This window comes from Perca fluviatilis, chromosome 24 (assembly GCF_010015445.1).
Source record: "Perca fluviatilis chromosome 24, GENO_Pfluv_1.0, whole genome shotgun sequence".
In the NCBI taxonomy this organism is placed as follows: Eukaryota; Metazoa; Chordata; class Actinopteri; order Perciformes; family Percidae; genus Perca; species Perca fluviatilis.
Window position 1 is genome coordinate 4,728,395 of NC_053135.1, and position 13,087 is coordinate 4,741,481.

The 13,087-nt window shown below is 40.5% G+C and overlaps 2 protein-coding genes across 6 annotated transcripts in view; one reads left to right on the plus strand and one right to left on the minus strand.

The window, feature by feature from the left end:
• The window catches only part of LOC120554470 (cordon-bleu protein-like 1), a 13,103-nt gene extending 12,680 nt beyond the window's left edge, over nt 1-423 (minus strand). The window contains exon 1 of the mRNA XM_039793381.1: nt 308-423. The gene's annotated coding sequence lies outside the window, so the exon portion shown is untranslated. The remainder of the gene's footprint in view (nt 1-307) is intronic.
• Nucleotides 424-4,067: 3,644 nt separating this feature from the next.
• Nucleotides 4,068-13,087, plus strand: part of scn1lab (sodium channel, voltage-gated, type I like, alpha b) — a 40,534-nt gene continuing 31,514 nt past the window's right edge. For 2 of the 5 annotated variants that reach the window (XM_039793361.1, XM_039793357.1), the window contains exons 1-2: nt 4,068-4,307; nt 11,709-12,028. In XM_039793361.1, coding sequence (XP_039649295.1) covers nt 11,762-12,028 — 267 coding nt within the window. In that variant the 5' untranslated portion in view covers nt 4,068-4,307; nt 11,709-11,761. Of the gene's footprint in view, nt 4,308-5,375; nt 5,643-10,361; nt 10,556-11,708; nt 12,029-13,087 lie in introns of those variants that run through there. The other 3 variants (XM_039793358.1, XM_039793359.1, XM_039793360.1) reach the window with 3 other exon arrangements.

Below are 13,087 nucleotides of genomic sequence, written 5' to 3' on the forward strand. Positions count from 1 at the left end.
CATATTTTTCTGATAAACTGAGCCTGGTCTATAGTTAATATCTATTAGATTAAAACTACAATGATGCCATAAAAAAAGCCATCTTTATCCACAGACAATGTATCTGTACTCATACAGGACAAGATCCATGCAGCCCCTGTCTGTTTCAGCCATGTTGTTCAAGCAGTAATGCTCAGTTCCAAATAAGCTTACACTCCTTCTTGAGTAAGAGGGATTAGTGCTTTTAAAAGGCTGCGTCTCTCTGTTCTAACAACATACAGAAATTCTTCATTGATTATAAATGCATCAATAGCCATTTAACACGTACCTGTGTCTACAAATTCTTCCCATTCTCTTTCAACTTTCTCTTCTGTGTTATGAAGTGGTAGGAGGAGGGATGTTGACGAAGAGAGAGGTTCGTGCCCCTGTAATCCCTGTTTAGCAGACAAGCTACCACACCTATAGGCCCTGCCCAGTCATGTGACATCACTTTGCATGTCTGTGTTTGACATGTGCCTGGTAACCTGGTGAACCAGTCTGCAATTTGAAAAGCTCTTCCCAAACCACATCAAGGTTAAAAGAGTATACTGTACCACTCAGTTTGTAAAAAGGCCAGTAATCCATATAAACTACTTATCCTCTCTATAAGATCTGGCATAAACATTGCTGATCAGCTATATTATAGTCCATCATACTGTATAGCATGCAAACACACAATTTTGGACCAAGAAATGTATCAAGGAGGCAGCAGAAATACCAGTATATCCTCCAGAATTAAATGCAGCCAATATCGGCCTTTCAGTTTTGCACAAGACGGTTTTTGCTCCACTGGAAAATCCTACTATTTTGCTCCTGCTCAGCTCTGTCTGTCCCTATTCCCTCTCTCCACCTTCTTGTTTAACCAGGCAAAATGTTCATGTTAGCGTCTGTGATTTGAGCTCTGTTTTCTGTAATGAAACATAGCAAATTACTAATTGAGTAGAAGTAGTTGAAGCAAGTTGTGGGAGGGGTGTAGACCAAAAAATAACTCATGGAATGCATTAAAACAGTGGTCCCAAACCTGGGGGTTGGGACATAAGTGGTCATGATATGCATTTAAGGGGTCAAGACAATAACATTATTTACTCTTTATTTTCTTCTTGTGAACTACTGGCTAATTTGACCTCTTCAGGCCCCAAAAAATGTATTCAAATAAAACTATCTGAGAAATATGGCTGTAATCTCGTTTTTATTTTTTTTTTAGCTTGCAACCATATAGAGATATAGATATTGTATAGTTATTAAGTCAGTTAAGTTGAAAATAAAGAATTTCAAAGAAAGATTAGTTATGGGCCTTTTCATGTTTTATTAATTTTATCTAATCAATATTACTAATTCTTTTTTGTTAACTGGCCTCTGGCCTCCCGTCATTTTGCAAAAGTGACCCAAGTCAAAGCAGGTTGAGTATCCCTGACCTACAGCTTTCATTCAGAGAAGTAATTACCTAGATTTTGTATTTTTAGATAATATGTGATTAGATAACATTTTTTAACGCCCTAATGAATTACAGAAACTCAAATGAATGTTAGCTATGGGGAAGACTGCAGTGGTGTCATGCAAAGCTATTGATTCATCTGCATACAGTAAGTGAGCAGTATAGCAGGCAGTTAAGTGGGAGTTTTAATCAAATTAAGCACAAGGAACACATGCTCACGCTGTAATCTTGTAATCTCATTGTGAAGTCTGTTAGTGGAGATGCGATGGGCTTCTACTGTAGCTGGCTGCAGTAAACAGATCCCAGTGTAACTGTCTAGGTTAATGAACTTCTTTTGATGACTAACAGATGAACAGAAAGCCTGTTAGTCACACTATCCAGTCTGTCTCTCTGTCTCATCACTTATCATGTTGTGAAATGGAAGAAGGCCCGGACAAATGCGTCCACTTGAGAACAGGGATAGATTTAGCTCAGGCCTATAGCAAGATACCCGCCACCAGGGACCAGCTAAGTGCGATGGCGTGACACTGACAAGCTGTATTTTTTCTGTCAAAGGAAATCAAAATGGCAACAATATGAATTCATTTCCCTGTGTTATCCTTTTACCCAGCATTCATGTTTACATTCATGTGTAGGATTATGTAAACTTGTAGGTGTACTGCACAATCTACATTCCGTTTTTTCAGTATAAACATACACAAAAACTGTATGGTTTTGCTGTTTTCCAAAAGGGGCACCACCAGAAACAAAGGGCTAAATATGTCAAATGCCGAATGGAAGCATTCCTTTGACATACAACCTAATTCTGACGTCCCACTGTTTGACCAAGGCTTCTAAATTCATCACTTTGCTTCTAATGAAACATGCAGCAAAGTCACAGAGGGCTGCCAAGAAGCTGTACTCAGCTTTGGAAACAGTGTTTAACTGGTGGAATATAACCAGGGAAACACTGTATATATTGCAGCTCTAAATGTGTTCTTAGCAGTATTTTATATGTTAATTCTGCTGACTATAAACCATAAATATTCATATAACATTTTCGAGTGATGCCCTTAAATCTAATTTTCTTGGGGTTGAGCGTGTTGTGTAAACACAGACATGCAGTCAAATGTGTATAATTTGGGTTGACTACACAATTGCAAGTACGCTGGCTGTCAAACCAGAGTGTTTGAAGGCTTAATTTGCTACCGTACACCTATTTTAAAGTGTTGTATATAGTTAGAATGCTTTGTAAAATTCTTACAGACCCATTAATCATCTGTCCTCTATGGATTTGTGCAGCTCTGATAACCAGAAGACTGTTTAGAGTGATTTGAATTAGGAAAGCAGTAAAACAATACATGAGAACCCCACTAAGGGCTGCTTGTAAAAGTATGTAGGAGTTACTATTATGTTCACATGATGAAGTGAAACCGCGAGCGCCCATGTGAGAGTGACACGCTACATCAAGCTTATGGGTGTGTCCACCTCTACTGACTGTGACTCTGTTTAGCTTCTTTTTCACTTCCCAAATCTAATCTACATATTTGGGATCACTCAACTATGCAATACATTCATGTAAAGTATCTATATAGCTGTTTATATTGGTGGATGTGCTCCCCGTCCCCGTGGAGGTAACAGTTTTTCCACCTTCTGTGCTTTCTATAAACTCCTGTGACCATTCCACAGAGCTGGATTCTACTCCCAACTACAGAAGAGAAAAATATTTATTCCACAATGCAGGCGTTGCGTAGCCATGTTTGGGTGTAACTTTACCGACTGTCCAGCAGATGGCATGAATTGACAAGAAAAAAAACTGAGGGCGTACTATACTGATGTCTGCACCCCAATGTGTTCTCCATGTGAGCACTAGCCAGCTTCCTGACACCTCAATATCCGCCTTCATATAAGCCAAATCGTCAGTAGTCTATAAAGTTCATATTATTTGTGCTGCCAATACAATAACTACAGATTAGAACTTTCGAATGCACAGCATTATGCAATGCATTACCATGTATTTATTTAAATATTTATTCATAGGCTATTTGTACCTTGTCTGTGAACTGTCCTTTTATGTGCTACTCTTTGTGTCTCTTAATTGCCCATCGGGTACAAATAAAGTTATTTGAATTTAATTTAACTGAATCTTATAGAAATTAAATAATAATAATAGGTTTGGTTTCCATTATTTCACGTAGGCTATAACTGCTGAAAGAGCTTGAAAACAGTAATGTACGCTATTCTCTGCAACAAAACAACTGTAATATAGCTGTGGGTCTAATGTAGGCAACTTTTAAATGAAACTGAATAAGAACAGGGATTTTATGATAACCAAGGATGAAAACCTTAAGGAAGTGATAGGACAATCAGCTACCAAAATAAAACTATAGCCTAATCTGAATTATGAATTAATACATTTAAATATTAAGTAGGCTATTCCTTATCCAATCTGCCTTACAAATAATAATAAGAAGGTTTCATGTAATTTATGTTTGCCCTATAACAACTAACAACAGGTTGCTGTCCCTCTCCGTCAATTGGGATTATTCTGGAAGTGCAGTGTAGCCTACATTCAGGCCAATTTGCGACAGGCACAGCTATAAGGACATCCATTCCCAGTCTGTGATGAAGCCTAACCAACCGGAAGCCCGGATTGATTTTATCATGGCAAGCAAGGGCGGCTAAAAAAAAAAAAAAAAAATCAAAGGACCGCTTATTAAATGATAATCCATCAACCCTCAAACGGGATTTCACAAAAGGAGACACATACGCGTTTAAATCTGAAATTGACAGGCTATCATCTTAAATAAAGGATTATTCTTTCGGACATGGGATCTACTATCAGGGTCCCCACTCTCTGGGCACCGTAATGGTGGTGAGTATCCAGATCTTTGGAGAAGGGTATTACAGCCTTGTTGATACGATAGTTCACTTCAGCTGAATTATAGTCGGATTTGTGTTTTTTTTTCCTTTGCCGAGGTAAAACAATTTAAACACCCTGATGGCTTTTGTGTGAATTAGATGCCATATAAACAACGTACATGTAATATTTTTCTTATATTCTATCTTTAATATGTATCCGCTAATTGGGCTTGTGTTATGCCCATACCACAGTGTAATATATATAGGCTCTTTAAAAGGTGTGCCCCTCTTATATCGTATATAATGCACAGAAATGTAGTCTTAACTTCACAGAGGCTACCATTTCACTGGTGCTGTTTTTAATTGACTGACAATACTGTAGCTCAGTTATGGACTGTCTAAGCACAAGGGGTACATCTCCCCTCATTTCCAAACGAACAAAATGAACGAAAATAACCTCCACGGTGTGAAAAAAAAAATTATAGAAAAATATTAGCTACCCCGACGTGCTGGGGGGGTGGATAGCCCTCAGGTCCACTTGGTGCAAAAATGTTTCCTATTCATAACATGTGAAGCATGGATGGCAAACATTTACAGATGTTTCATAATTAAACCAACGGATGAGGTGAGAAAAACAAAGGTGTATTTATTTTTCTGGTAAACCAGTTGTTCTCTATTAATGTGATTGATTACATGGGCTAGACACATCCGGCAAGGACACGCCCAGACCCATTCAGACTGATTGAGACCCACTCAGGGGTGGTGGGACTTCGACGTCAGTGAGTCAAATTACACTTAGGCTCTAGTTTGTACGTATAGGCTATTTTTCCATTTGAGAAGTATTTGACCCTAGCAGGGCAGTATAAGTTGTTGGTCTAGTATTAATTGTGTAACATGGAAGTAATGAGACAACACATACATCACTCCTAGATTAGCTTGGAGCCGTTTCACCACAGTTCAAGGACCCCATGGGGCCCCAGGCCCTCAGTTTGGGCACCACTGGTTTCCAGGGGATGATGATGGGTGGCTGCTGCCGCTGAAGCGATAAAAAAAAAAAAACTCAACCTCGGTCGTTCGCTCACCGGTGTGTACGTGCATTCGCCTTTCTTGTTCCTTTTTGATGCTCCTGGGTGTCGCCCGCCGTCGTGCTGCTGGTGGCGTAGGGCGGAGGGAGGGAGGGAGGACGACATGACGGCCGCTGCCGATTCAACAGGCTCTCGTCTGTGACAAAACACAAAAAAGTGTCGATTTTTTTTTGTCGGAGTGCCTGAGATTCCGCGGAGACATCATCAACATGGCGACAGCTGCCGCGGCCCCCTCGGCTCGTTTGGAAACCGAGACAATTAAGGTATCGTCTGACACCCGTCGTCTCTTTATTTCTGATTCTGAATTACCTGTAGACGCTACTTAGCCACATACTTTCACGTCAGCCTCTATATGTAGCCAATAGCTGTTGAGAATATCAATACAGCAAATTGGGTATACATGTTTGCTATACCTTTACAGGGACCACAGGGGATTACAAACGTCCTCAAAGTACGTTAAGGTATCGATAAAGTCGCTCTAGAGACGCAAATGTAGACGAATATGACATTCATGCTGTGGTTAGACACATTCAAAATGCCTCATAGGTCTCAGGTAGGTTTCCATATGTTTTCTTTAATGGACAGCGCAGCGCCCTTTTGACACCATGTCAGCTGAAGTAGTCATTCAGATGAAAGGATTGTAACTCAGGTAAATTTAGCGAGCAGAGAGCAAATGTCTAGCTCAGGAACACTAGAGATGCTGTATTTGTTGTTGTCTCGTACACGGAGGCACGGTTCCGCTCGCTGTTTGTTTTCTGAGGCAGCTGGTCACCTTCTTCAGCACCATGGACAGTGAAGCATCTCTTTCACTGTCCATTATCTGTCCATTATTAATCTATTTTTTCAACCTGGAAAAAAAGACAGATAATGATTCCCTCAAGGACGCTTAAAGGAGACATTATCGAGATGTGGACATGTTGTTCCGTAAAGGACATGTTTGTCATTGTCCATATTAAAACAATATGCTCACATACCCAAATGCACATTACATCAGCATTTGGTTTCTGTGATTGATACTCCTCCCCATTTAGTGCAAAATTGGATCCGACAGTTCATTCAGCTGAAGCTATAATGAAGCTGAGTTACACAAATCAAGTGAGTATAGTCTTGTGTCATTAGACTTTTTGGTACAAATGAGCTCTGTCCGTCACAGTAGTAATACAGAGGGCACTAAAAAGAGAGTAACCATGGAGGACGCACACTTAATTTGTCCAAATCAGACTGCGGAAGCCTCATGGTAGCTTATTTTTTTTTTAAAACATGTCAACAAGATTAAGAGCATGATAGAGGCATCATTTAGAAGAATTCATGTTTATTCTGCGGCCATTAGAAAATAAAACTGATGCAAATGATTCCCCATTCTCCAAATGCTCTTGATCCCTTGCCAACAACGTGAAGTGTGTGAAAGCACTTTACATATCTAAGGATTGTTTAAGTGCTGTATCCACACTGAAGGCTGTCTATATGCAAACCGGATTGTTTCTGATTTCTGGCACTGAAAGGAGTCATAGTATCTATACTGTGACTCCTTTCAGTGCCAGGATACATAATTGCAGAAATTGTCGGCTGCCCCTACATGTTTTCAGACCGTCATGTTATATTTGACTCCAGGGATGACCCGCGCTGGTAGGGGAGCTCAGAGCTGGGTGTGGATTTTGGGCCTACAGGTGTCAATCAGGACTCACCCCCCACCAGCACTACCCAGCACCACCCAGCAGCTAGACAAGCTGTCAGGCCACACATCATAACACTGGGTCCTGGGGCATTTGGGACACAAGCAGATGTGTTTTATGAGATGCCCCTATGGGAGAAGCTACAATTCACAGTTTTATGCCTGATGAATTCTTAGAAACACAATATTAGCCGGCTACTGGCTTTCAAACGAGCCTCCACTCCAGGATGCTATAATGGACTTTATGAATTTATGAGCCATATCACTTATCTATTGTGTTTTCTTCCAATTTTGCTCTCTCATTGAGAAATAGTTTAAATGAAATGTTTTAGCATGTGTGTTACGGCATAAAATACATGGTTGTTTTTAGGACAAAAGGCTTGTGATAGTGTTTCAATTTTCCAGTGGGAATGACAGCTGTCCAAGTACAGTTGTACGGTTGTCTGTCCATTCAGTATTCAGTTTTTCATCTGGAAAAGAAGTTTGGTTGCAGAGATGTGTAAAATGGGAATTAGTTTAGGTATGGTGCCATTGTTATATGTGACACAAAGTCTGTAAACCCCATATTTAGATTATGGCTAAGCATCTATTTGTCTGCTGTGTGACACTGTGTTCCAGGCTTTCCCTTGAGTTGCTTGCTACTCAGGCGTGGTCTAAATGTCAAAATGGCTTAAAATTGTCTCTTGCTCTACCGGTGCTTTTTAAAATGGAAAGAAAAATAGGTTGTAGGGTGGTCTCTGTTCCTCCATTTCCATTTGTAACAAATAAGAAAAGCTGAGGACTCAAGTAGACACCACTTTTGAGATTCTGCCAGAGGGGAGGTTCCTGTTTTCTGGGCCAGTACAGTGTCCCACGAGAAACAAGACCCACCTTTGAGACTGATAATGGTTCAGCAGGGTTTTTTGGGAACATATTGTTTGTGTGCCTCACCACTATTTCCTGCGGGACCATAATGGGCTTCTGGTTGTGAAGGGTGGTAGATGGTTTAAAGGGGGAATCTAGTGTTAGTGGAGAGAAAAATTGCAATCAATAATTGCTGTCAATTACAAGAAGCTATTGTAAAAAGCTATTGTTTTTCTTCTTAATTAATTAGGCCATAAGAAAACATTTCTGCTTCTTTCTTTACAGAAACCATTTCACCACAAAGCAAAACACATTAATGAGTAGATTTAGGGGAAAAGTAAAAGAATGATGTTCCTTTGAAAGAGTTTAATGTTTGGTTTTTCTCATGCTGTAAATCAGCTGAAGGCGTGTCGCCAACGTCAGACTCACTATTCACTGGCTCTCTAAATCCTCCCCCCGTACCTCTGAGCTGTCACTGCTTTGAACTAAACGTTCTACCCAGAGGTCAGCGTGACACACGGCAACATTTTAAATCTGCTTCTTATTGGTTGGTCCGCCAGCGATGGTAGGCGGAACTACACTCGCTTGTGTGTGAAGCGGGCCAAGCAGTGTTTTTTTCGGTCTCTCAATTATCGCTTATCGCCATAGGTGCCGCCAAAGAGATCTTGAGATTGTAAGTTTAGTGTCTGTATGCGGTCATAACTTACAGATAGAAAGGAATTCCATCATTATAAATTAACCCTTGTGTTGTCCTCGGGTCAAATTTGACCCGTTTTCAAAGATTTTATATCAGAAACATGGGTTGCTTACAACCAAATTGCTCAAAAATAACTTGGATGCATGCATGTACGTTGTATGGAACCCAGACAACATATACAGTACATTCATGCATCCATGTTCTTCGCAGGTAACATTATTTATTACTTCTATTGAATTTTGGTTATAAAATCATGACTTTAAAAAAAAAAAAGTTTAAATACTTTCAAAACAGCATCTTGACTGAACTTTGACATAAACCAGTCTGTGATTCACTCAACATACTCTGATCTTTACTATTGTATTAGTCAAAATATTTCATAATATATGCTTTTTTTCAAACTAAAAAAATAGGTATAATGTCAATTTATTAGGTTTATTGACCATGAATTAAAAAAAAAGTGTTGAAAAGAGGAATACAAATGTTTAAAAAAGCGCCAAAAGCATAAAAAACAGGTGTAACGGTCCACAGAAGTCACGGTTTGGTTCATACCCCGGTTTAGCAGTCAGGGGTGCATGCATTAGGACGGTAGTGCAAGTATCCTAGACCGACAAAAACCTCTTCTGAGGACTGAGGTAGAAGTTTACCCACTGGCAACATTGATAAACTGTTTTTTATTAAAATCAAGAAACATTGCAAACCTATCTGTATTACATTGTATGAACACTGTACAAACACTTTCCCCAAAGGCAACAGGTCACAATAGACCTTAAAACTGAAAACCATCTCTTATTCCTTTAAATTGAAAAAAGCAAATCCTTAAAAGCAGCAGAAATAAGGATTTAAGGTCAGGTTGCTTTATTTTCCTCGTCAAAGTGACTGGCACATCCTGGTGATGCGCTGGAATTTGCGTTAGCATGTTTGATGTGTTTTCTGATGCATCAGATTATGACCCCCGTACCCTGATTATAACATGTCATTTAGCTGACGCTTTTATCCAAAGCGACTAACAATTGCTATATATATCAGAGGTCGCACACCTCTGGAGCAGCGATGGGTTAAGTGCCTTGCTCAGGAACACGTTGGTTGATGTATCGCAGTGGGAATCGAACCCGGGTCTCCCACACCAAAGGCGTGTGTCACATCACTACCCACGACCGTTCACCACAAATACACAAACTTACTGCCCTGTAGTCAACGTTAAAACATGAAGGCCATTTATACATCTCAGATCAGCTTTTCAGATCAGGGTTAGCTTTTTAGCCTCTTTATGTAAATGTGAAGGACATTTAAAATGTTGGTCTTATGCATGACTTAGTGCCTGAGTCACTTTTATGTAAAAGTCACAATGGCAATATTACCACGTCACACCTAGTAATAATTGTGTAACACTTTCAACATAGCACAGGTCCATCACTGCTGCAGCCTGTGAGACAACAAAAACCCTCTTCTTCCTTTATATCCCACTTTGTTCTCCAGCAGCAGCGACATCACTTCCTCTCACCAAATATCGAGCAAGCACTGTGGCTCTTTCCGTAAATGTTCTGTCAGGATCCTGGGTTTAGTTTAGTTTCCTGTTTTATTTTGTAGGGTCCCTTCCCATGTGTCACGTCTTGTTTGACTTTCTGCCTGGTGTGTTTTCCCACCTTTGTGATCGCCTCTCCTGCCCCTGATGTGTTTCACCTGTTCATCAGCCCTAATGTCACCTGTGTCTCGTTACAAACCCTCCCTGTGTATTTAGTCTGTGTGCTCCCTTTGTTTGTCAGCTTGTCGTACCTTGTGTCTGGAAGTTCTGTCAGTCCCTAGTACTCAGTTCCCTAGTGTACCTGTTGTTCCGTTTTTGGATTTACTGCCTGCTTTTCTGGATGTTAAGATCATTTTCATCATTTAGTCATTGAAACTCTCCCTGCTACCTCCTCTTCTCATCTTCTGCATTTGGGTTCAAGCCTGCAATTCCTGAAACTGTAAGATGTTCTCCATTAACACAAAAGTCACCAAAAAAAATAACAAATGGATGAAATATGTAAGAATAAGTCTCCCCACTCTAAAGCCTTTTTCAGATAGGGAATATTTAACATTGCTGGCTACATTTTTGCCCCAGTTTGTGTCTCATGCATTACTGTTACATTCCTGCAGTCACAGAGCAAAGCTTCTTTTTTTTTTAACCAAAGGTAACCAGGTAACCAAAAATGATGTGTCCTAGCTCTTTTTGTAAAACACAATCAAAATATGAACCTTAATTTGTATAATAATATGAAATATTGCAAAGACACGTCAACATATACCAATGTGACTGATAGTAAGAATTTTGATTTTGGTTCATGTTGTAGAAATTGAGCAGGGAGATATGTCATTTTTGGCTACCATATTTATTTGGATTGTTGAAAAGTGGCACAACTTTGGAAACAGATGATAAAAAATGATCAGCAGATGGAATAGTTTTATCATAGGATTTTGTAAATATCTTCAGAACAGCAGTACGTGTTGTTAACTACCTTCTGTTTATTTTTAAAGATTCGGAATTCGGAATATAGGACGCTCTGAGCAGTGACTGGAACGTAATGGCAATACATAAGGGCACAACCTGGGGCTGGCTTCCTCAAGCTGTTAAAGTGATCTCATTTTTCCAGGAATGGTTTTCAACTGCATGAATGAGGAAATACCCTCCATAAGTGAATGTATGGGTTTTCCTGTCTTAGAATGGGCCTTTTAGGCACCAAATAATGGTGAAATGTCTTCATTTATGTCAAGGAAAAAAAAAAAAAAAATTATGTTGACAGGTAACAATTCAAAATGTAAAAATGTAATGGAATATAATGCAGTTAGGGGGCTTTTGCATCTGGGACCTGGGCCCGGATTTGATTGCACTTGACCTCAAAGTCCAGTTTGTTTAATTAATATGCTATAGCTTAGCTGGCTTACCAGCGCTAGCCACATGTGTAAAATATATCAGCTGTGGATGAGAGGGAGGCTGGCTGCTTTGGCGCTCGTGATTTTCCTTTGGCGCTTGCTAAAACCTCTTTGGGGGTGCGCCAAAACTTTCTCTTTGCAGGGAAAACCCTGAAGCCAGGCCGTGACTGCTGACCCATTTCCCCATGCATTCCCTTCTCGTTGCAGCTCCCTGCCCCAGCTGAGCCCCTCGCTGCCCTGTGAAGGAGCAGGATGACAAGATGGCACAGCTGCTTGTACCGCCCGGACCTGACAGCTTCCGCCCCTTCGTGCCCGAGTCGCTGGCCGCCATCGAGAGGTGCATCGCCGAGGAGGAGGCCCGGAGACCACGGGTGGAGCGCCGCAATGACGACGACGATGAAAATGGGCCCAGACCAAACAGTGACCTGGAGGCGGGGAAATCTCTCCCCTTCATCTATGGGGACATCCCCCCACAGCTGGTGTCCACCCCTCTGGAGGACTTGGACACCTACTACAGCAATCAGAAGGTCCGTTACTGAAATAATTCAAGTCCTCCTTATGAAAGGAAAATATTCAAACTAATGTGATTGGATACATTTAATGCATGTTCTTGACTGTGCTTTAACCCTCTGAACTCTGCAATAGAAACGGTCCTCTATGTTGGTATTTTTTCTCACTATGATTTCATCTCCTGGAATATCTTAAAATGCTTCATATCCTTCGAGAAGTTATTTGAACTCAGTACATTTTTGGTTTGTTTTAAGATATGCTTATTATTACGAGCAGAGTGTAAAGGCGTTTTGATAGTTTCATCTGCGATAGAGATGGTCCGCCTGCGGTTTTTCACCAGACGTCGCATACAATGAAATGATAAAGACAGAAGCCTTAGCTTTTCTGCTGCAAAAAAACGAACACTCTAGCTGTTATGGTCTTTATTTTAGATAGATTTTAACAGGATCATTTTAACAACAATCTCCCACGGACCTCTAGTGGCTGCCGGCTGGAGTTCCGTTCTTTACGGGTTAAAGCATCATTATGTATACTGATTTAGCTTTGAATAATAGTGACTGCTACTTATATTTAACTAAACCATCTGAATATTAACATTGAATATAAAGTTAAAGTTACTAGGACAGCACTCCAACTTGATTGATTGCCACACAACGGAGGTTCCGGGCGGCACCCTTCCTCAGCGTGTGCACAGGCAATTCCCACACACACACACACACACACACACACACACACACACACACACACACACACACACACACACACACACACACACACACACACACACACACACACACACACACACACACACACACACACACACACACAGCTGTGTTTAATTATACAACCACTACTGCAAGGTGGAGTCAATCATCCACAACTAGCACATCAATCCCAAGGGAGTCGCAACCAATCAGATCAGGGTTAGCGCCTTGGATGTATGTAGCTACATATACAGACAAAAATCAATAGTAGGAGTAGTGTAGAAAAAGGATGTTTAATCTCTGCACTGCTTTAGTGTCTGATATTTTAGTCATTGTAGGCATAGAGCCATCTCCTGGAGTGCCAATGTTAAG